At 39.5% G+C, this 24,717-nt stretch overlaps 2 protein-coding genes across 3 annotated transcripts in view; both read right to left on the bottom strand.

The window, feature by feature from the left end:
* The window catches only part of LOC133051872 (carbonic anhydrase 5B, mitochondrial), a 389,751-nt gene that overhangs the window by 329,403 nt on the left and 35,631 nt on the right, over positions 1 to 24,717 (bottom strand). The window lies entirely within an intron of this gene.
* On the bottom strand, positions 1,599 to 24,707 carry ZRSR2 (zinc finger CCCH-type, RNA binding motif and serine/arginine rich 2). 2 transcript variants are annotated; one of them, XM_061136537.1, is made up of 11 exons: positions 24,613 to 24,707; positions 24,142 to 24,221; positions 20,494 to 20,584; positions 15,228 to 15,336; positions 14,791 to 14,877; positions 11,671 to 11,709; positions 10,958 to 11,076; positions 6,137 to 6,350; positions 5,148 to 5,203; positions 4,110 to 4,219; positions 1,599 to 2,097 (listed from the first exon to the last, which is right to left on the bottom strand). In XM_061136537.1, the coding sequence occupies exons 1-11, from the start codon at positions 24,651 to 24,653 to the stop codon at positions 1,616 to 1,618; spliced, it is 1,428 nt and encodes a 475-aa protein (XP_060992520.1). In that variant the 5' UTR covers positions 24,654 to 24,707; the 3' UTR covers positions 1,599 to 1,615. The 2 variants fall into 2 exon arrangements, with proteins under 2 accessions (XP_060992520.1, XP_060992521.1); XM_061136538.1 differs by lacking the exons at positions 20,494 to 20,584; positions 24,142 to 24,221; positions 24,613 to 24,707 and adding an exon at positions 19,000 to 19,621.

Here is a 24,717-nt window from a genome sequence, read left to right on the forward strand (position 1 = left end):
AGATGTGTGCAATTAAAAAATATATGTGTAGATTTAAAGAGCCTCTAACAATGCAGGTATCTCTTCACTGAAAACAGGCCAATGGCAATGTAGAGTTGCAATTTTTGAATCATAAATAGTAATCAAATTATAAGTTTAAAAAAATACAAGTTTAAGTTCAAACGAATACACAAAAGACTGATGGATATTTAAGAGTAATGACCCAGTCAGTGGTTTAAAAACTACTTCCTTGCATCCCTTTAACACTTGAGGGGAAAAGTCAGTTACCTTGAGAACAAGTTCATGTTCATCTTGTTTTTTCCTCCTTGATCTATTAAAATGAATGTTCAGCTTTGAATGCCACATTTTATTATCTCATCTGTATTTAGGAAAGGATTGAAAAATTTTGAATTTAGTGAGAACTGTTCAGTATTAGTGAATCCAGTAGATACTTACAGAAATTCTTCAATCATTTATTAGGGTACAGGCATTTATATTCTGGAACAAATCAATTTTTCTTTTTTTCTTGGCTGTGCTGCACAATTTGTGCAATTTTAGTTTCCCAACCAGGGAATCAAACCCTTGGCTGTGAGAGCTAGGGGTCCTAACCACTGGACCACCAGGGAATCCCCTACTGTTTTTTTCAACAAGTTTCTCTGAGCACTTTTTTTTTTTTTTTAAACTAGAATTGCTTTAGCAACTGGCATATTTAGCAATGAACTCTGTAACACAATACAAAAAAGATGAACGGCCAAATGGAAAACCACGGGGGAGAAGGGACAGGAAACAACTGTTTAGTACTTTAAGAAAGTGAATTTTAAAGTAAAAAGCTGTTCAGCTATTAACATGTAAAAAATCCAACAATAGGGCAAACAACCAAACTGAATGCCCATTAAAGACAAAGTGTTTGGCTTAGCTTAGCTTAGCTTATATGTACAGAGATAAGTAAACCAAAAATTTTCCAAACTGGCAAAGATTAAAGTAATCTGGCATAGGAACAGCAAAATTTATTGTTGACAGCGTAAAATTTTTTGTAGTCTTTATGGACGGCAATTTGGAAATGCTTTCTCTTGATATAATTTATACTAAGGCAATGATCAGAAATGGATGAAAGTATTTAAGAAAATCCACCACAGGACTGTTTATAGCATGGGATTCTTTAATAGTGCAAAATTTAAAATAACTTAAAAATCCAACAATAGGGATATAGCTTAATAAACTGATAGAGCCACACTATGCAGTGAGTAAAACTAACAGACTAGGGCTTGATGAAATAGGACAATGTCTGGTGTGAAAAAAACATTTCAATTACAGCCATGATCTTTGTGTAAAAAAAATGTGTACACACTCATATACTCAGAAAAAAAGACTTCTAAAGTAACGCTGCAGTGTTAATTGGTTATCTTTAAGGGTCAGGATTATAAGTAATTTTTGGACTGTATACATTTTATGTTTTCTAGGTTCTCTATACTAAACACACAATGAATTATCAGAGAATAAAAATGTTTTAAAACAGGGTTCCAGTCTACATATGGTTTCGCCAGACTTGCTAAGCCACATGAGCCGAGAGCCCTCCATCCAAGTATGTAGCCGCCATAATAAATAAGGTGTACAATCACTGAAAAACACAGTAAGTTTATTTGGATTTGGGGCTCTGAAGAGTTCGGTCTCTGCTCCCTGACCTTCTCCCGCCACGGCTCCTGGACCTGGAGGAGCTCTGGCTGCGGCTCCTGCGGCTGTGGCTCCGGCTGCCCCGTCCACGGCTGCGGTCCCTTTTTCTTCCTCTGCTTCGGGAATTGTGCCTTCCCCGGCTTCTGGACCTGTGTTTGTGAGATTTCTTGGCCCCATGACTACTCCTCCTCTTCCGGTCGGCCTCCCCGTTCCTCTTGTAGGAGTGGGCCGGCCCAGGGCTCCTCCTCCTCCTCGGCCTGCTGTAGTAGTCATCGTGGGGGCCCGGCCTCGCCCTCCTCTCTGAGCTCTTCCCAAAGGAGGAGCCAGTCCGATCTGGAGATAGGTAGATGTCTCGATTCGCTTCCCAAAACTCATTGTTGGGATTTCTGAACACGTGAAGGAAGTTGCAGTGTTTCCCTCTGGGACACTGCTGTATTTCAAATAAACCTGCAATGGCACAGTGAGGAAACGGTGTTTACTGCTGGCACTACATCCTTTTCACAAGGTACATTTCTGATGTCCGCTTGTGATAGGACTAGTTTCTCCTTACATACTTTGACCTCACAGTTTGGGTTCCCTGAATTTCAAGAATATTCAATGCTCTAACAAAAGGCACTGTGAAAAGTAATAGATCAGAACTTTTAATTAACCAGAATGTCCCATTCCCCTACTGGGTTATGGTGTGGAGTGCAACCCAACCAATGGCAACCATATTATTTATTATTTTTTCTATTGCTTTACCATCCTGCTGACTGACAATGTAGATCCCTAACTAACACTGAAGAACCAGCCCTGGCCAGCAGTCCTGGTGGCAGCATGCTTTGAGGGCACGGTGGTGGGAGGACAGAGCCACTGGCTAAAATAAAGAGCATGTTGTAAGTAGAGGATCCTGTATTTTCTTACATTTCAAGATGATAAACACTGGCCTAATGCTTTAAGTTTATCAGGTGCTTTTAATACAAAAGATTTTTGTCACCGGTGAAATCTACTTGCACAGTTTAGAGATCCCTTGAAGATTTTCAAACTTTTTTGAAAAAACGGTAAATTAAATATGTAAAAGAGTTAAACATGAAATACCTGTATACCACACACTATATACAAAAAGTCAGTCAAAATGGGTCAGGGTCCTAAACGTAAGCTATGGAACTATACATTCTTGGAAGAAAACATACAAGTAAATCTTCATGGCATGGGCTGACATGGATTCTTAGATACGATACCAAAGCACAAGCAAAAAAAAGAAAAAATAGATGAATTGGGCATCATCAAAATTAAAAACTTTTGTGCTTCAAAGGACACCATCAAAGTGAAAAGACAATCTATATAATGGGAGAAAATATTTGCAAATCATATCTCCAATAAGGGACCTGTCTGTAGAATATATCAAAGAACTCTTACAACTCAATAACAAAAAGACAAAAGAAAAATGGGCAAAGTATCTGAAGAGACATCTCTCCAAAGATGATATACAGTGGCCAATAATCCAATAAAAAAGACACAAAAAATGCTCAGTAGTTACTAGTCACACTCACAAGCACCTCACTGAAATCACACTGGATTCCTGGCAACTGACAAAAGTAACTGCCTTCATGGAGAAAACAGAGCCATCTCTTTCAGTCCCAAAGTCTTTAAGGCATAATGGTTCTTCTGGCTTACCAAAGCAAGGAATTCTAAATTCCTTCCCCCCACCGCCCCGCTACTTCAGTGACAGCAACCATTAAGACCAGGTTGCCAAAGATTCAGACTTTATAAATTACAGATTTTGAAATAGGAGGTTTTAAGCAAGCGAGTATAAAGCGAAGTGAAGCAAAGGGTAAGGGAAGTGGCCCCTGAAGGCATTGGCAGCTCTTCTCATAGCTTCCGGGGCACTTCAACAATAAATGGTTTGGCTAAGCCTATTTGATAGAAATCACAACAGAATGACCCCTTCAAAATTGCCAGCTACTCAAAGACTAATTCATTTCCTGATTCGGCAGCCACTATCTGATGAGTCAATCTGACGGAATGTGCCCTGACCAGGTTCCAAAGCTATAATCAATCTCTAAGGCACAAAAGCTTGTATTTCAATAACGCAGGAAGTGTTACAGGTAATGTTTTAGGTGGCAAAGATGACAAGGTTCATTAGGGATAAAGATGGGGAAAAAAAACAGCTCAAGTGAGGAGCCAATAAATAGAAAACAGACACAACTTCTCAGGCTTCCTGGAGAGCCTAGGACTTTGAGCACTGACCTTGTCACCTATACATTGTGCCCCCAGTCACTGCATCCATAAAGTGACCCATAAGGTCGGTTACAGGTCTAAAACGTGATGTACTTTATATAGTGATCTCTGTTCATCTACCAGGTGAGGCAAAAGCTAATCTCCACTCCTTTAAAAGGTTGCTTTCCCCTCTCCCCCCAAGAATATCACTTTATATGACAGTGGAACCGTTGGGGGGAAAAAAATCATGTTGTATTTACCACAAATTGCCATTTTCCATCGGGTCACTGGGCAGAATTCACACTGAAGCTGTCGTCCAGCGTACCACCGTCCATTAAACAGAGAAAGGGCTGCTTGGCATTCTTCTTCCCTTTAAACCACAAATTAAAGGATGTACTTTAGAGTAACTTTCTAAAGTAGAAATGCAGATTAATCCTATTGTTAACTAACTCTTGTACTTGTTTACCAGAGGGCCACCAAGCTCACTGCTTCTGTGTTACCTAGGGAGTCCTCATTACAGCATTCAAGCTCCTGAAGCTCACAATTTATTCAGAAACCTTTTTTTTTTTTTTTAAACTAACCTCTCAGAGATTCTGATGCATGGAAATCAGCTTGAGTCAAAGCTTCTTAAACCAAAAGACTGGACCATTAAAAATGCAGAAGTGTTTTCCACTGTCAGCGCCTGTTCTTTCTCAGTTCAGATCGCTGTCCTTCCTATTACAATGGTTAATTTACCCCATTAGCCATGGCGCCATGCAGGCAAACAGCATGACGAGCAGAAATGACACACTAACTGCTCTCTTAGCAGACAAAATGCACACTGAAATTATCTGGGGCTTTAATTTCTCATACTTTTCTGTTCTCTAGTCTGGTTATCCCTTTCCAGTTTGTGTTTTAATTATTAAAATTACATAAGTAAAAAATTCACTATATTGCAAAAGATTAAAAACTCTAAGTATACAAAGAATGAAATACAAATATATAATTTTCTAATCCTTTCTATATTTCTAGATCAGCTCCTAATATTTACACTTTTAAAAATACCATGCAGGGACTTCCCTGATCCAGTGGTTTAAAGACTGAGCTTCCAATGCATGGGGCACAAGCTCGATCCCTGGTTAGGGAACTAAGATCCTGCATGCCCCCCCCAACCCCCACACTGTGCGGCCAAAAAAAAAAAACAAAACAAAACCATGTATATGAAAGCTATATAGTCAGGGGGGAAAAAAATCCCACATGTCAATGTAAGTCACAACACTGTGACAAAATGTGAAGATGTTTATGTTCAGAATACTTACGACTGATACTGAACATACACATTGCCCCTCAGATGAGGTTCCAAGTTGCAGCTGACCTAAGGAGCAATGAAGAACTGATTTACAAAAAAAAAAAAAAAGTCAAAAACCTAAGGAAAAGAAGCCCTCCAGTCATCATACATACTTCTGTCCAGGCCAACATTACCATAAGGTGTTATCAATCAAAAATTTCAAAATTAAGATACTACCCCATGCTCACATCTATTTAAGGCATACTTCAGCACATGGCAGTGTTGCAGGCATTTTACCTGATCCTTTTTTTGTTCAAAGATATGAAATGTTTCACACACACATAAAAATAGACTATTAAAAAAAAGAAAGAAAAAAAATACAGAGACTAGTAAACAGCCCTTATATACATCACCCAGATTTAACACTAACATTTTCCATTTTTGACTGAGCATGTTTAAATACGTAAAACATAAAAAGACCCAGTTGAAGCCCTTCCATCCTATTCTCCCTCCTCCATCATATAGGTCAGCACTCCCCTGAGGTTGGGCAAATCCTTCCCATTCCAAATATACACAGACACAGGCACCCCTATCTACATAGACCCAATACCCACAGCACACATATACATGTGCATGCATGCTAAGTCGCTTCAGTCTGCCCGACTCTGTGTGACCCTATGGACTGTAGGCCACCAGGCTCCCCTGTCCATGGATTCTCCAGGCAAGAAGAGTGGTGTGGGTTGCCATGCCCTCCTTCAGGGGATCTTCTTGACCCAGGGATTGAATCCACATCTCTTACGTCTCCTGCATTGACAGGCAGGTTCTTTGCCATTAGCACCACCTGGGAAGCCCATACACAGACAGGCATATACACATATATGTGTGCCATAAAATATATATATATGTATTATGCATGGACATAACATACAGGCGGAGCCTGTGCCCTCACTTTCCCATCCCACCTAGTACTTCAGAGGGAGGCAAACCAGTCCCTCCTTCACGTGCACTGCCTATGCCCACCTTAAACTGGATCACTTTCCCCACATTCCTGAACTCAGGGAGCACGTCATCATAAAAGTCCAAGAACTGCTGGTAGGTTTCCTCTTCGCTGTACTCCAGGCTTGCGTCGGGGTCGTAGTCGTCCCTTCTGCACTGCTCCATCCCAAACGTTGTAAACATGCTTTTAATAAGAAGGGTGGGACTCGATGTCGGGAAATTGTGTTTACGTGAACACCTGCATATGAAGGAAAAACTTCAGCAGTCCAATGGTGAGAAATTACATATAAGATACCTGCATTAAACTGTGAGATAAAGACTTGAGCAACTTAGCTGTTTTGACTGAACTGTAAGATGACAAACCTCATTCAGACTTTAAATATCAACACTTAACAAAACTGTTCTACAGCTGACCAATATACTGGATCTCATTAAAATGTACAGTTGGGAATTATTTCCAAGTTCAGGAGTCATTTTAGCTGCCTTTTACTGAAATTCAGAAAGCCTTACACACATGGAAGCACATGGAAAGAGAAGCTGCGTGGGCATGACAGACAGTGATGACAGGCACAGAGACACCGTGCGTGGGACTCAGGACAACGTGAGAACAGTGCAATCCTGACTCCATACAGTCACCAACAAACCCAACACTTAGAGAACAGAGTATTTGGAGAGTTTTAGCTAAATGGAATGCACTTCATAGTTTTCATGGCATTTTTATATTCTTTCCTCTGATCCTTGCAACCTATTGTGACAGCCAGGGCTAGTATTTTCTCCACTTTGAAAGAAAGAAAGTGAAAAGCACACAAGTTACATGACTGGGGAGAGAAGATCCCAGAGATCTGAGCTAATCCACAGTCCACTGCTTATGTGTTATATGATGTGGTAAATGTTAAGGAATTTCTCTTTAATGAAGGAGGTTGACCATTGTGAAGAACAATTTTCTTTTCACAGTCAAAAAAAATCTTTCATATGAGTTTACTTTCTTATTTCTTTCTTTTTCCTCAAATAAAATGAAGAGGGAAAAAATACAGTTTAAGATTCCAAATCATCAAATTTTCCTGATTAAATTTCCAGCTTAAAAATTACAACAAAATTTTTAGAAAAAAAAAATCCCAAGAACTTTTGAAGAAAAAAAAGCTGAAGAACAAAACAAGTGTTAGGAAAAAAAACAATGGCCCTGAAATAAATGTTTAACTCATGTTTACTTTCCACTGTCTGTAACATACATCTGTACACCTAGATGAGATAATGCACACAGAATGCCTTGCACATACCATGCCCAACTCAGAAATGTGCAATCAGTGCTCATTAATGTGAAATTTTCTAGTTTCCAAAGGAATCTCCTAGATTATTCAGCCAAAGACCTAGTAATGAGATCCATCTTCCCAAGGACAACTGCCCACAGAGAAAAGAACAAGGATTCAACCTGGTTGGCAGTGTTAGTAGAACCAGAATTTTACAAGTATGAAGCACATACAGAATTATATGAAAAACCAATTTAACAAGGTTAAAATTCTCATGGGGTTCTTATATCTGAATGAACTGGGCTCTAGTACCCAGGATGTCAAATGAACATTTGTGAGTTTTAGAACAGTGCCAAATTCCCCATCTAGGGAAAAATCCCACTTGGCCTGGAGACAGTCCACATAGTCTGGGTGTATTTAAGGCCAGCCCTACTATACTGAAAATTCAGCTAAGACAAGGGATACCTGGGAAGGCAGTCTAAAGCTGTTGTACCCAAACCCATGTGATTCTTAGAATCACCTGGGAAGAGCTGAGATTTCTTAGGTCCTGCCCTAGATCAATCTGTTCAGACCTCAAAGAGTGAGGAACCCATGTTTTCAAAGTAACTCTACACCTGGTCCCTAAGGTCAGTCATGTCTGGGGACTCCCGGTTTAGCCATGCTATTTACCCATTACTCAGATCCTTGAATCAAGTAAGACTGCCACAAAATCAGGTAGTTGGACATTACCTAAACTGGAAGGTCAGCCAATAAATGGCATGGGTCTCCAAATGCCCCCTCAGGTAGAACTGACTATGCCTCTTTTTCTCTTCTCAGGGGAGAACTCCAGGCACTACCTTTGTTCTTTATAGAATGAAGTTACACGCTAAAGTTAGGCTGTGATTATTTACTGAAGGTCTTTGTGAGAAATATTCTCATGAAAATTACATATGCAACTGTTAATAAAATATCCATGAAAGTTACTGTCCACCTTCCTACTCAGTATCTTTATACAGTATTCTATGGAAAAACATTTGGACTCTGATGCCTAGAAAATTTGTCATTCCAGAGATCCCACTCATTTCCTTTTTGGTAAGAACTACAAAGCTCATTGCTGTGTGGGATGGATACAACTCCAAAGTCAAATGTACTGTATAGTCACAGTAATGCACTTCTCCTCTCCTTGCTTTCTATTTATTTTATTAAACAGTGTAGTAGACTATGAGCCTTCTTTAAATCACTTCTGGAAACAAGTGAGGTATAAATAACTACTCTGGTCAATGAATTTTACTTTTCATCAGTGATTATGTTAAGGACCAAAAAAAAAAAAAAAAAACCTGAGCTCCCCTCCAAGCTGTGACTCTAAGAAAAATCAACTTCAGAAAGGTTCTAGAATTGAATTCTGTACCAAATACAGAAACAAAATGATCAAAGAGATGCTTAGGTTATGCGAGTGTGTGCTGATGTGATAGACCTTAACAGAGAAGGACAGTTGTATGATCTTGAGCAAGTCACTGGGGCTCTCTGTGAAAGGTGAGCAGCAGCTTTGTTTGAAGGGACGGTACTGGATTTTGTAACTGCTAGTTTCACGGAATCTTATTTCACAACTCATCACCTGAGTGATGAAAATATCCAAATCAATCTCAAACTTTTTTTTGATAGTTGTGATGGTGAAATGTCACATGCCTATGAATATATTAAGAAATCTTCACAAACTAATCTGACTACTGTCAATATTTCCTTGAAATGGCTCTCAGGGCTGAGTTTTGAGAGCCTGACAGTCCATTCTCCTTTTCACAAGTAAGTCCTGTCACCCAATTTCCTGAAACCATTTAGGACATCTTCCCTTCTCTCACTTATGCCCAACAGAAGAAGAATCCAGAATCCGATGACTGCAAACCTTCACATTTAAGGAAATGTTAAAGATATATCATAAATGAGGAATTCTGCAGCTTGGAAACTTTACATACAATTTGGTTCAATAACCCGCCCCCCCACTCCCATTGCCAGTGCAAATATGAACTCATATTGAGTCTCAGTTGTCCTTCAAAGGTAATTCACTGTACATTTTTTTCTTTGGTGGGGGATGTTTTACATCAATCATTACTATTTTGATTAAACATATAAGGATACGAAGGGGGATAAAGTCTTTCTTCCTTTTCCTCAAGAGGAGGCTTTCACTATTGACCAGATTCTGTGAATACTTTCACAGATATTCCGGGCATATAGCATCCCAACTATAAAACATAAAAGGAGTCACAAATCCTATATCAGTGACTCTCAATCCTGGGGCACATTACAAATACCTGAGCACATTTCAAAAATTAGGGTGCCCAAGTCTCAAAAACTCTGATTTACTCAATTTGAGATAAGACATAATTTTTTTCAAGCTTTCTAGATGATTCTAGTTGGAATCCAAGGTTGAGAACCACTGTTCTTAAAAAATGTAAAATGATGTGACGGCTTAAATTTAAAAAGAAAGAGAAAGCTAGAGAAGGTTCATATTTTCAAAGAAGGAAATAAAGCTCACAGCATGTATAATTTTATGAATAAAATAAACATGAGAGACAACATACAGTTTCTCATTAAATACATATCCCTTTTTATGATGAATAAGACACTAAGATATAATTAGATCTTTTCTTCTGCAGAATGAAAAGTAATAATTAGATTTTGCCTCAGATGGATTTATTCACCATTATGAATTATTTATCCACTTTAAGTTGTTCATTCATGAACAAGCCAAATTATAAAAATCACCACTGCCTGCCATACAGTTGATATTTAAATATTTGCTAAATGAATCAAAACATCAACACTTAGTTTTCTACGTGAATGTCCTGTTTTAAAATCATTGATCCAAAAGAGGCAGGGAACCAGAGGGTCTCAGAGAATAATGGCAACAGTAACAAAAAGAAATTAACAGCAAACACAGCACTTGCCATGGGCCTGCCATATTCGACCTGCTTTCCCTGAATTCACTGATTTCAGCCTCACAACTGCCTTGGGGTGGGGGGTACTACTTTTAATCTCCATTTTACAGATGAGGAATCTAAGGCATAAAGGGCTTAAGTAACTTTCTCACCATTATAGCCACTAAAGCCAGATGCTGAACCCTGCGTCTGTTCCTCAATCAGAGCAGACTGAGAATGCGCACTACAATTTTTCTCTACTCACTCAGATCCTGTCTTTCACAGACATCCCTTTGGGCATGCCAGTTTTTAAAGCCTTCTTCATGCACAGTGTTTGCCATTCAAAAAATAAAGCCAGGCTGCTCCAGTCTTTTGAAATAGATTTCCTCATCCCAGTTCACCCATGTGGACCAATATAAGCGCAGGAAGAAAACAAAAGTGAAAGGTCCTCAGACAGCTATGGGAGGAATGAAAAGGAAGCCCTGCCAGAGAACTGGACCAACCCACCCAGGGGCGGGCGGGGAGGGGGGTGTTGGGGAGCAGGGGACACTCAGCTTGGGGAACTAGAGCAGCAGCAAGAACACAGCAGAGGCCTGAATGAACGTGAACATTTCAAACTCCAGCCCGTGCCGCTCCCCAAAAGGGAACTTGGAAACCTTGATGTTTTGAGTCACTTAACTCTGACACAATAAAACAAAATTGGTTACCTATCTCCAAATCTGCACGCTCCCGTTTTACTGTAGAATGGACAATTAGCTCGATCTTTCTCCATTACTCTTAATTCCGTGGGTGGTTCTGGGTTTTGCCATGTGGCACCATTTTCCAACTGTTGAAAATAACCGTAACTTTATTTGATGTAAAAATCCACAAAGAATTAAATGTTTAAAAGGTATTCAAATATTTCGGTCAAAAATAAAAACAGATTCCTGTAAAAATATACACATTTAAGTTGTGCCACACAACCGAGACTCTATAAACAACTGTCATGAGATAGGGGCTATGTGTCTCTCCTGGTTCCCGGGCACTGTCCAGCATCAGGCATTGCCACGGCTACCAGGAGCAGCCACCAAGGTTTCCCTTCTGTCCATCAATTCTGAAAAGAGTCAAAGGACTTGTTAGGGAACTATCCCTTGATTTACTCTGAATCAAGTTAAAACATCCATCTGGGTATAAAAATGTGTGAGGTTGATTATACATTCTTTAAGGATTATTAACAGGTCCAGTCCACAGGGGTGATTTTTGCTTTTGTTCATCAATTCACTTTTGTTGTTGCTATTGTAGAAATCACAGAGCCTCAGATGTGAATCCCACATTCAGACAGTATCTAAGTAACTTACCACAAAATTAACATTACTGGAAATAGTGTTTTTAAAGAAATGTTCATTGGCCTTAAATTGTTAATGAAAGGTTTTGAAAATACCTCATTTTCAGCCTGCTCCAGCATCTTCTGCACAGCTTCCTACAAATGGTGCAAACATAGGACTAATGAAAACCTTCGAAGTCAGGTAAGTCATATCTGGTTTATCTGGTTAAGAATCTCATGTATAACAATTTTAAAAAACCCATCACACAAAAGGCTTCATGTTGTAATTTGCTTTCTATAGCACGATCTTCTGAAAAGCTTTCAAAAGACATACAGCTGAGAATCTTCATTCAATTAGGACATTAAACAGCTAACATTTGAAAACATAGTCTTCTAATAGTTTCAGTAAGAGTAATATTTGGCAGATTTGAACATACATTCCACATTCTAGTTTTTAAGTTGAGGTACTAGTGAATATCATAAAAGACAATGGTAGCTGAAACATCACAAACACTTAACAGATGCTACATTATGATATGAACAGTAGGAACTGGGACTGATGAAAAATCTCAAACTTTCTGATAAGGCAGTATCACAGTTCTGCACTATGCCAGTAAAATTTTACCTCCTTGGCATTTAAATAAGCTTTAAATTATATTTGACAGACTTTTCCCTAGTTCCTTAAAGCAATACATAGAAGACTCATATGTCTAGCTGTTTACTTGATTAACTACCTGGCCATGTAAGGGTCCTTAGTAACTTAATGTGCTCAAAATGGAACTCTACTCTTCCCTACCCCTCACCCATCTACATGCCTCACCTCAGAAAACAGAGCTGCATGTGCCCACATGCTCAAATTAAAACCGTATGGCTTGAATTCTCTTCTCCTCCTTTCTCCTTCCTGCCCATTCAGCCTACCAGCTAGAGTTCCGCTAACTGCCACGACTCATTACAAATCTGTGTACTTCTCTGTATTAAGCATCAACTGTCATCCAAACCACCATCATGTCCTGTTTGGAGCAGCAGCCTTCTAACTGGTCACCACAGTTCTACTCTTGCCTCCTTGGTCATCACTCCCAACCACCACCCGCTATTCTTTATACAAAAGTTAGAATGATCTGTTAAAGGTAAAGATATAAATTAAATGAAGTCAGTCCCTGCTTCAAAACTCTTTAATGGCTTCCCATGACACTTCAGGTAAAATCCAAACTCCTTCCCACCCAGGCCTTACATGAATGACCCTGCCTACCCTCCTGAACTTGGGCCCACCCCTGTCGCTCTCCTCTTTTTGGTCTCTAGGATTTAGGCACCCTGACCTCCTTTCAGCTCCAGGCTCAGACCTCCCTGCCTCTGCCTGGAACCCTTCTCCCCAAGATCTCTACACTCAGCCGTCAGTTCACACATCGGCACCTCTTCAGAGCAGTCTTCCTTGACAGGCAATCAATTGAAAGACGTAGTTTCCTACCGCAATCAGTCTGTCATGTGACATTCTTTCTTTCTTTATACCACATGCTGCTGCTATTGCTAAGTCACTTCAGTCGTGTCTGACTCTGTGCGACCCCATAGATGGCAGCCCACCAGGCTCCCCCGTCCCTGGGATTCTCTAGGCAAGAATACTGGAGTGGGTTGCCATTTCCTTCTCCAATGCATGAAAGTGAAGTCGTTCTGTCGTGTCCGACCCTTAGCGACCCCATAGACTGCAGCCCACCAGGCTCCTCCATCCATGGGATTTTCCAGGCAAGAGTACTGGAGTGGGGTGCCATTGCCTTCTCCATTATACCACATACCATTACCTTAAAGCACCTAAAATGATCTTTTTGGTTATTTATCATTCAGTTTCCCCTTCAAGAAACTGAACGCAATGAATACAGATCTTTGTAGCTGCCCTATCTCCAATACCAGAGAAGCATCTATCTAGCTCACAGCAGAAACTCAGAATGCAGATCCCTTTATATATGCTTAGAATTGACTTCATTTTACCCACTTCTCCTTATGTCTCACGAGACTTCCTTTGAAACAAAAACTTTAGCTTTTATCTGGTGCCAGAAAGACCTCAATTGAAAACCATTCCACTGTTAAAATAGAAATTTATTACTCTCGCTCTAAAAAAAAAAATATGACACGCTCCAAACAATTTTCCTGCCCCATAAAAACCTAGCATGATCTTGCCTCATCTGGAAAGCAGTACTCAAATAAGGGTGTTTAAAATTTACACTGGAATTAACCAATGGCCTGAGACACAAGAAACAAAGGTTGCTTCGACCCCATTATGACTAGGATGTAAACAAATGCATTTTTCCCATGAGCAGATGATTACCCAATTTTATGCTATTCAAATATAGCAATATCACAGAAAAGATACATCCTGATGAATCAGTGAAGGAAAGATGAGCTGTGATATCTTTGAAATAAATGCACTGTTAAGGAATAGCAGCAAAATAGACCAAAGCAATCTTTAAAAACAATCCTAGAAGATAGAGATGTATACAAATACCTTAAGATTTTTTTTGTGTGTGAGCAACTATGTTACTTACAACTGCCTTTAGAGCACAAGTTAGAAAAGAAGTCAAAACTTAATAACAAAAAAATATTTCCTAATCTCTCAATACTTGAGCTTCTGATTTCTTTCAATCTATTAGTTCTTGCTGACATGTCCAAAGTAGTGAAGTCTCTTATGAATCAAAGGTGGAAACTATAAAAAATAGTATTCACTAGGTAAGTCAACCCATATACAACAAAACCTCAGAAAAACACTGTCTGCTGTGGAGTGATACAAAGTGTAAAGCAGGGGTCAGCTGCCTGTTTTTATCAATAAAACAATAAGGTTTTATTGGAATTTGGCCACAACCCTTTATTTGTATGTTACCTATGGGTGCTTTTATGGGACACTGGCACTACTGGATGTTTTCAAGAGACCATACAGACCATAAAGCCTGAAATATTTACTCTGGCCCTTTACAGAAAAAGCTGGCCAATCCCTGGTATATAGGTATATAAGATAGGTAGAGTTGGTGGAAAAAACCTTAATTTAAGGCATCTGCCACAGCAAACATCCAGAGAAAAGCATCATTAAGAAAATGTTAGTGTATATCCAAACTAAAAACATGACTCTTTCTAAAGAAAAACACCAAGCTCAAACCCTGATATGCCTATAGCTTATTGTTCCACCCCATCAATCACCCCATCCACCCACTAAGAGGATACGCAGTGCGTTTATCCTCCTGTGACAGGAATCACCTCTCTTTCTTTCTTCTCCTGTAGCTTCTGCTGCTCCTCTTCTCTCTCTTTTCTCTGCTGTTCTTCCCATTCTTCCTTTAACTTTCTCTTTACAGAGGGAAAAAAATAAAAAGAAGAAAGGTAATTTTTTTCAGACTCACGTTTTTACAACATTTGGCATATGGTGCAAATCAATGGAAAATGTTAACATTGCTAATATGAATAACATCCCTCCCCGTTTTTTATTGGTTGCACCAGGTCTCAGTTGCAGTACACAGGATCTAGTTCCCTGACCAAAGACCAAACCCAGGCCCCCTGCATTGGGAGCACAGAGTCTTAGCCACTGGACCACCAGGGAAGCCCTAACATCTGGTTTTTAAAGTTCAAGGTATGTAACTCTTACTGAGAGTCATTTTGGTTAACTAGTTAGTTAACTGGTTATCTGATTAGTACCATACCTCTTGTTCTTCCTGCCGTTTTCTAGCTGCCTCTTCCTTTTCCTTCTTTATTCTGAATTCTTCTTGTGCCTTCTGCTCCCGCAGCAACCATTCCTCATGTAATTTTTGCCTATTGATGTAATGATGTGATCAAATAAAAGGAATGGGCGCTAATCCAAATACATCCAAACATATATGACAGTAAAATGACATTTTGTGAATGATGAAAGTATCATGAAAGATATTTTCTAGAAAGCAGTTAAGTGGAGGTAAGAGGACCAGGATATATGAGTAGTGATCTTGGAAAAGCACTGCATTTTAGCAACTATCCTCCTAGAGGGAAACAGTGTAAAATCACTAATTCTACATTTCCTAACTGTAACATCTTTACACAAAACAATGACACTCTAGCTTTCTCTTTAGGTTGGCCACAGTGATGTTTCAGTTCAGTCACTCAGTCGTGTCCGACTCCTTGCAACCCCATGAACCGCAACATGCCAGGCCTCCCTGTCCATCACCCACTCCCAGAGTTTACCCAAACTCATGTCCATTGAGTCGGTGATGCCATCCAACCATCTCATCCTCTGTCATCCCCTTCTCCTCCTGCCTTCAATCTTTCCCATCATCAGGGTCTTTCAAATGAGAAGCTCTTCAGGTGGTCAAAGTATTGGAGTTTCAGCTTCAACATCAGTCCTTCCAATGAACACCCAGGACTGATCCCCTTTAGGATGGACTGATTGGATCTACTTGCAGTCCAAGGGACTCTCAAGAGTCTTCTCCAACATCAGAGTTCAAAAGGATCAATTCTTCTGCGCTCAGTTTTCTTTATAGTCCAACTCTCACATCCATACGTGACCACTGGAAAAACCATAGCGTTGACTAGACAGACCTTTGTTGGCAAAGTAATGTCTCTGCTTTTTAAAATATGCTGTCTAGGTTGGTCATAACTTTCCTTCCAAGGAATAAGCGTCTTTTAATTTCATGGCTACAATCACCATCTGCAGTGATTTGGGAGCCCAAAAAAATAGTCAGCCACCGTTTCCCCATCTAGTTGCCATGAAGTGATGGGACCGGATGCCATGATCTTAGTTTTCTGAGTGTTGAGCTTTAAGCCAACTTTTTCACTCTCCTCTTTCACTTTCTTAAAGAGGCTCTTTAGTTCCTCTCTACTTTCTGCCATAAGGGTGGTGTCATCTGCATATCTGAGGTTATTGATATTTCTCCCGGCAATCTTGATTCCAGCTTGTGCTTCTTCCAGCCCAGCGTTTCTCATGATGTACTCTGCATATAAGTTAAATAAGCAGGGTGACAATATACAGCCTTGACGTACTCCTTTTCCTATTTGAAACCAGTCTGTTGTTCCATGTCCAATTTGAACTATTGCTTCCTGACCTGCATACAGGTTTCTCAAGAGGCAGGTCAGATGGTCTAGTATTCCCATCTCCTTCAGAACTTCCCACAGTTTATTGTGATCCACAAAGTCAAAGGCTTTGGCATAGTCAATAAAGCAGAAATAGATGTTTTTCTGGAACTCTCTTGCTTTTTCGATGATCCTGCAGATGTTGGCAATTTGATCTCTGGTTCCTCTGCCTTATCTAATGCCAGCTTGAACATCTGGAAGTTCACGGTTCAGGTATTGCTGAAGCCTGGCTTGGAGAATTTTGAGCATTACTTTGCCAGTGTGGGAGATGAGTGCAATTGTGTGGTAATTTGAGCATTCTTTGGCATTGCCTTTCTTTGGGATTGGAATGAAAACTGATCTTTTCCAGTCCCGTGGCCACTGCTGAGTTTTCCAAATTTGCTGACAAATTGAGTGCAGCACTTTCACAGCATTATCTTTCAGGATTTGAAATAGCTCAACTGGAATTCCATCACCTCCACTAGCTTTGTTTGTAGTGATGCTTCCTACGGCCCACTTGACTTCACATTCCAGGATGTCTGGTTCTAGGTGAGTGATTACACCATTATGATTATCTGGGTCGTGAAGATCTTTTTTGTATAGTTCTTCTGTGTATTCTTTCCACCTCTTCTTAATATCTTCTGCTTCTGTTAGGCCCATACCATTTCTGCCCTTTATTGAGCCCATCTTTGTTTGAAATGTTCCCTTGGTATCTCTAATTTTCTTGAAGAGATCTCTAGTCTTTCCTCTTCTATTGTTTTCCTCTATCTCTTTGCATTGATCGCTGAGGAAGGCTTTCTTATCTCTCCTTGCTATTCTTTGGAACTCTGCATTCAAATGGGTATATCTTTCCTTTTCTCCTTTGCTTTTCGCTTCTCTTCTTTTCACAGCTATTTGTAAGGCCTCCTCAGACAGTCATTTTGCTTTTTTGCATTTCTTTTTCTTGGGGATGGTCTTGATCCCTATCTCTTATACAATGTCACAAACCTTTAGGTGCCAATAAGTGAGTAACATCCAGCTTTTCACATTCAGAAAGTATTACCCTTCCTGTTCCATGCATTTTAAAAGTGCCAAATGCAGGATTGTAGCATGACCTGGCGTCTCCTGCTCTAACCCTTGGACTGCTATTCTTTACAGTTCAGAGATTTGGTTTGCCTCAAGCAAAAGAGAACTATATTGTGATCACGTCTTTAAAATAAACCTACAGGTTTTAAGAACAGAGGACAAAGAGTTAAAAAAAATGCGTGGGTGTCTAGTTTATGTTTAGAAATGACCAGTTATAAAGAGTGATCTTGTATTAAAATGGCATCTCAGATATCCAATACCACAAGTTTCCAACTTAAAGGTTATATTTCAAAAGTTTATTAGCCAATTTGGTGCTTATAACCTAGACTGTATATTGTCCCACTGAATTTGTAAAAGGAAAATGAAATATGAGAAACTGTGCTATATTATATTACTTCAGGGACATCAGGACTTAAATAAGGTTTTATGTCTAGTCTGGGGACCCAACCGCAATTTCAAATACACGATGGGAGAAAGTATTCCATTTCCAACTACAGATTCCAGGAACCCATCTTTTAGCCATGGCAGAGACTGGCATGTTGCATATGTCAGCGTTTCTGTGTATGTGATGGGGTATATGTAGATGTTTCAGTGTGCAGAACTCTGATTCATGAAGTGCAGTATTTTCAAATAATTATCCTGCTTTTCAACAGTAAAGTATTATGCAACTCTTAAAGAAATAAACAAATATTAATGGAACACAAAGACACATGTATGTGATTTAAAAGAAGCACCTAAGTACATGGGGAAGCAAAAAAAAAGACTCCCCCCTTTCATGCTATACATATTATCTTCATCGTAACAGAAATCTCTAATAAGAACAACCAGAGTTATTATAGCACCTCCTATCTGTTCACACTATGTTAAGCACTATACCCTTACCACCTTATTAATCTCATGATTATTATTATCATATTTTTTGGCTACGCCATGCAGCATGCAGGATCTTAGTTCCCCAACCAGGGAGTCCTAACTACTGGACCACCAGGGAAGTCCCTGTTTATGTCCCTATTTAGGGTAAGGAAATTAAAGCTTAGAGAGATTAAGCAACTTGAACACAGCTAATAAGTAGCAGGGCCAAGAATGGAATGCAGATCTGGCTGAATCCAACTCCATATTTCCCATCACCACTACCTTTTTTTCCCCCTAGCACTTTGATATTTCCACCTACTTATGTGCTTAGGCAGGTAATAGGAATTAATTACAAGAAAAGAAGCAACATTACCAGTTAACACACTAAATAGCTGGAGAGGGTCTATCGAAGATTTTTTTCCTTTAAAATATTATTTATTTTTTGTTGTGGCAAAGTATATATATCATAAGACTTACCATTTAAGTGTACAGTTGAGTAGCATTAAGCAAATTCCTATTATTGTGTACCACTTTTTAAAAAAGCCCAGTAAACAAAACACTACTCCCTGAAAAATATCAAAAGAAAAAAAGAGCAGAATATTTTTGTCATCTTGTGCTGGGGAAGGCCTTTTGAAGTCAGACACCAAGGCCAGATATCATGATGAAATTGACAACATGGAAATCAAATTAAGTAACTAACACTGGAATCTAAGTTAGGACTGATGACAAATGAAAAAAATATACATCACACACATGACAGATATAGGAATAATATCCTTAATCAAGTAATAACACTGCTTACATAACAAAAAAAAAATGTATCCCCAAAGAGAAAGGTTTAAGCAATCTACAAATAGATAATATATAAAAAGATACTCAACCTATGAATTAAGTAGTATATATCTGAACTCTACTCAATACTCTGTAATGACCTATATGGGAAAAGAATCTAAAAAAGGAGTGGATATAAGTATACATACAACTGATTCACTTTGCTATACAGAAGAAAGTTATGCAGCATTGTTAATCAACTGTACTCTAATGAAAGTTTTTTTTAAATGTACATTTGAAATGATGAGAAATAACTTTTTACTATAGAAGTTTTAAGAATTGATAATGCCTATTGTGAGTGACAGTATGGAGAGACGGGCACCTTGATTCACTCTTGGAAAGGTGGCGAACTGCAAACCGGGATGCTCTTTCTACCTGCAAAAAAGTGCATTTTATGTGCACTTTTCCTCTTGGCATTTTTCTAAGGAAATAGTAGGACAATACCAAGGATATATAATCATGGATACTTGCTGCAACTTTTTTTAATAATAGTAAAAAGCCTGAATGTAAATAAATAACAAATAGTAAATGACAGTAAAAAAAATAATACCATGGTAAATGAATGTGATTTAACAGTAAATAACATTTATTTAGAGAACTAAACATTCATCAGTAGAGACCTATAAATTATGACTAGGGAATAAATTATGCTAGTCATACAATGGATACTGTGTTGCTATTGAAATGGTTCAATTAGATCTCTGTATCAACATTGAAGTAAATGTCCTATACACTTAGTGGAAAAAAACAATCTATAGAAAAATATGTATAAATATCATCCCACAAAAGAAATATATATATATATATTCATCTACAGTTTCTTTCTTATCTTCTTAACAGTGGCTATCTTTAGGTATGTGGAGTTTATTGAAGTCTTTTCACTGTTTACACTTACTAATTATCTGGATTTTTTTTTTCAAAAACCATTTACAAATTAGCAAAAGAGTGAAAAGTGTCTTTTTTTAAAGACAACATCTTGTTTCAGCCCATCAACTAGAGATTTAAACAGCTTATCCAGGGCATTTTACAAGATCTACTTTGTATAAGATTGTGTAAAGAAGACCTGTCCTAGTTAGCAAAGACTTAGGATATTCAAGTAAAAGAACTGGGCTTGCAGAAAGAGCTTCAATCAGTGCTGACCTCTCTCTCTCCAATAGCCTCTCTTCTTCTTCTTGTTCTTCAGTAAAAGCATCTGCCACTGCCTCCTCTTCCTCCTCCTTCTGTGAGAGTCCTGAAGGAATGTAAATGTTTTAGAACACTATCCGTGTATTACAAAGCCTTGGTCAATAATTCAGGAAAAAAATTATATAAATTTTTTATCTTTACAATTATGGTACAAACCTCTTTTTAAAACTTTCTAACAATAAAGGGCCCCAACCACCCAAATTGGAACAATGTGAACATTGAAAAGAACAATAATGGTAGTAGATTAACACATTAAACTGATACCCCCTAAAATGGTGAGATATGGGAGGGAACATCCATCTTTATAGAAAAATGGCAACTGAAAAGTGTAGAAAGACTTAAGCAGAATACTCCTCACTGCTGTACCCCACTGTAGGAACTAACTGTTGGGAAGAGGATATTTATTTACACTATCTCAGAATACCAGCCTACAGATGAATACTAATTACAAAGGGGGAAATATCTATTACAGTGGAGCCATCTGATTGGCAACACTTGACCACACTTCGCATCACTAGGAGTGGAACAACTTGACATGAGAGGCCCCAGATGTATGCAATGAGAGCTATAAAGCATCAACTGTGTAGTATTTTGCCACAGAGTGTACCTGAGGCTACTCAGAAGACGTACTAATCTAGAATGCAGGGCATTCCACAAAACAACTGGCTTGAGCTTTTCAAAATAACCAAACTTGAACTGGGAAAGTTTACATATGGTCTGTGTATATCATATTGCTGAATTACTACTCCTTTATTTGTTTAGTATCATGGCCTTATTCTTAAGAGATGCAGGCTTAAGTATTTAGGGGTGAGGGCTATGTATATGTAACTGACATGCAAAAGGTTCAGAAAAAATTTGTACATGTGTCTATCTATATACAGAGAAAGTAAGGCAAAATGTTAACAACTGACAAACCTAGGCAAAGGGTTCATGGATGTCTACTGTACATTTCGACTTTCTGTACATTGGAACATTTTCAAAATAAAAACATGGGAAAATAAGTCCTAATATAATTAAAATCTATATCCTCTTCTACTCAAAATTTAAATTTGTGGGGAGAAAAAAAAGGAGGAAAACTGCAGTGATCTTAAGGAACTATAACAGAAGATCTCAGGCTAAATGGAAAAATATAATGTCTGTCACATACATTAAGTATTTAAAAACTGAAAAGTGTTAGTCACTCAGTTGTGTCTAACTCTTTTCGATCCCATGGACTGTAGCCCAACAGGCTCCTCTGTCCATGGAATTCTCCAAGCAAGAATACTGAAGTGGGTAGCCATTCTCTTCTCCAAGGGATCTTCCCGACTCAGGGATAGAACCTGGGTCTCCCACACTGCAGGCAGATTCTTTACTGTCTGAGCCACCTGGGAAGCCCATATTAAGTATAGGTCTAACCAAAGGCTCACCTAGTCCTAGATAACTACAGTACTGAACCACTGAACGATGCGGTGGTTACAGGCATTGGCCCTCCATGCAGTTGAAAATCCATGTATAACTTTAAAGTCAGCCCTCCACATTCACAGTTCATCCATATCTGCAGTTCTGCATCCTTGGATTCACCCAACTGCAGACCATGTAGTACAATAGCATTTACTGCTGAAGAAAATCCACATATAAGTGAACGTGCGCAGTTCAAAACCCACGCTGTTTAAGGGGCAAGAGGGTATCTAACTGTATTATACATGTAACTATATATGGAATCATTCTACAGTTTTCCAGCTTCCATTTTTCCTTCATGTTACCTTAATTTCTGGTAATGCCACTTATTTCAGGTTATTTCAAGTTGAATTGGGTGCTAAAGAAGCTACCTGAAATAGAGAGGTTGATAATCCAGAAATTTCTACCAATCACTTGCCAATTCACTCTAGAGCAATTTTAACAGAATATTTCTATATTCTAGTCTTCTGGGTAATGTTTGGACATCCAAGTGTGCTACAACCCACAGCAGTGTTTGGTTGACCACAGGATTCATGAAGCACCACTAAGTAAAAAATTGTGAGTTCGAGTAGGCCAAAGCAGGAGCAGTCATCCAGAGGCAAGTGCTTCATTGTGGCTCTGCCATTAACCATATATAATCATGAGCAGACCAGTGAGCTGCATCCTTCAACTGACTATAAACTGCCAAAGGACACATCCACTTGCCTATTCATAGAGGCTTACTCCAAATGTGCTTTACAGAGTTAAAAGGGGATAAAAAATATCAATGCAATACATTGGAATTGAAGTATGTAAAGAAAAAGAGAAAGACTTTTAAAAAGTTGGGGCATGTTACAAGAAAACAGGTTAGCATAGTAAGGAAACCGAGAACTTTAAGGAGGGTGGGGAATTACTAAGGGCATCAATAATGCCAATCTACCCTGTTTCTCCTTTTATCCCTGATGCTTTATCCTGTCTCAAGTGGACCAGTTTTGAATTAAAAAAGAGATAGTAATACAGGCTGCAGGGCAATGCACTGTTCCTTTCACTCTAAATATCCCAAGTATTGCTACTGAAACAGTTTCTGGGCAACTCTAATGATAAATAAAACCTCTATGGCTATTTTTCTCAAGGCCCAAAAATCCTGGTTCCTTGAGGCCATGGTCTGTGGACTTCAAGAACATTAACCATATTCTGGTTAATGTACATGACAACCATTATAACTCAGTACTCCTGTGTTATTTTAGTGCTTCCATGTGCATTTATTACTACTATATAACTTTACAACTAAGGTCATTAAACAGGTAGGTTTAATAAACAGACATTAGATTCTGCCATGTGAGGGAAACCACCAGTACAGATGAAGGTTCCCACAGTATTTTAATAGGAAGAAAAAGTGATATATAACCACATGGCAATAGTAGTAGTAGCATTCCAAACTCCACTCAGTACCATGTTAATGTCCTGAGCATCTGTTTCTCATCATCCCTGCTGCTGCTGCTGCTAAGTCGCTTCAGTCGTGTCCGACTCTGTCAGACCCCATAGACGGCAGCCCACCAGGCTCCACCGTCCCTGGATTCTCCAGGCAAGAACACTGGAGTGGGGTGCCATTGCCTTCTCCGCCCATCATCCCTAACATTACACAAATGTAGATATAGGGACGTATCTGGCGGTCGAGTGGTTAAGACTCCGCATTTCCACTGCAGGGGACATGGGGTCCATCCCTGGTGCGGAAACTAACACCCCACATGCCACGCAGTGTGGCCAAACCAAAAACCAAGTTTCATAATTTTATCTGTTTGTATATAAATAAGATGAACAAGGGGTCTCCCACGTTAGTGTAGTTTGAGAAAAACTTGCAAAATGTCTAAACCCCTCGAATCCTGCTGGTTTTACAAAGAAAAATATTCGCCGAATACTTACTATGTGCAAGGGCTGTGCTAGCTGCTGTAATTCATGATGCCTGCACCTGTAATATTAGATACTTTATAAATACTTCCACGTAATCAGTGGGTGATGATTCACCATGACTTCTTCCCCCTCTTGAGTACTTTTACCATTGTTTCTGATATGGGTCTAACAACTTTTTGAGGGGTCATGGCCACAAGCAACTGTGTATCTGATAACAGTACTTGGACGAGAGTCGCGGCAGCAATTTCATACACAGAAAACAAGTAAGCCCATTACCAGAGTCTCTCAGTCGAGCGAGTTCCTGTCGCCGTTTCTTTCGTTTCTCCTTCTTCAGGGCGGCCCTGTACTTTTTGTGGCTGGAAAAACAAGACACACACTCCAGCGTTAGCGACCGCAACTGCAGCACTGCCTGAGCTCCCTTCTCCTCCGCGCCCAGTGATAGGAGCTCCAACAGTGAAATCTTGCTTCCCGCGTTTTAATTACAGAGCATGCCTTTACCACCGCCTCGCCATCCCATGCGCACACGGCAGGTCTTCTCCATCCCCCTCTGCTCCCCTTCTCGCCTCCCTGAGCCCACAGATGCCCACTGGTAATTCAGGCGCGCCCAGGGAAAGGATAGAGCTGCCGCGGTGGCTCGTCTGCTTGGCCCAGCTCCCCCTTTACTTCATGCTTGCACATCTTCCATGCCCAGCCTCGGTCTGCTCCGTCCCCTTTTCTCGTCAGCTCATCTCTCCTAACCCAGCTCACCTCAGCTTCTCCGAAAACAGCATATTCTCGGGCGCCGCCATCTTGCCAGCGCCGCCACGCCCACAGGAGCCGGCCGGAAAAGGCGGGCTTGAGGACGAGCGCAGG

The sequence above is a fragment of the Dama dama genome, chromosome X (assembly GCF_033118175.1).
Source record: "Dama dama isolate Ldn47 chromosome X, ASM3311817v1, whole genome shotgun sequence".
Taxonomy (NCBI): Eukaryota; Metazoa; Chordata; class Mammalia; order Artiodactyla; family Cervidae; genus Dama; species Dama dama.

Coding starts and splice junctions, on each gene's coding strand:
- ZRSR2 (XM_061136537.1), bottom strand. CDS start 24,653: ATGGCGGCGCCCGAGAATATGCTGTTTTCGGAGAAGCTGAG. Junction 24,222..24,612: donor CTGTTTTCGGAGAAGCTGAG/GTGAGCTGGGTT, acceptor TTGTTTTTCCAG/CCACAAAAAGTACAGGGCCG. Junction 5,204..6,136: donor GGAAAGTGATCCAGTTTAAG/GTGGGCATAGGC, acceptor ATTGCTCCTTAG/GTCAGCTGCAACTTGGAACC.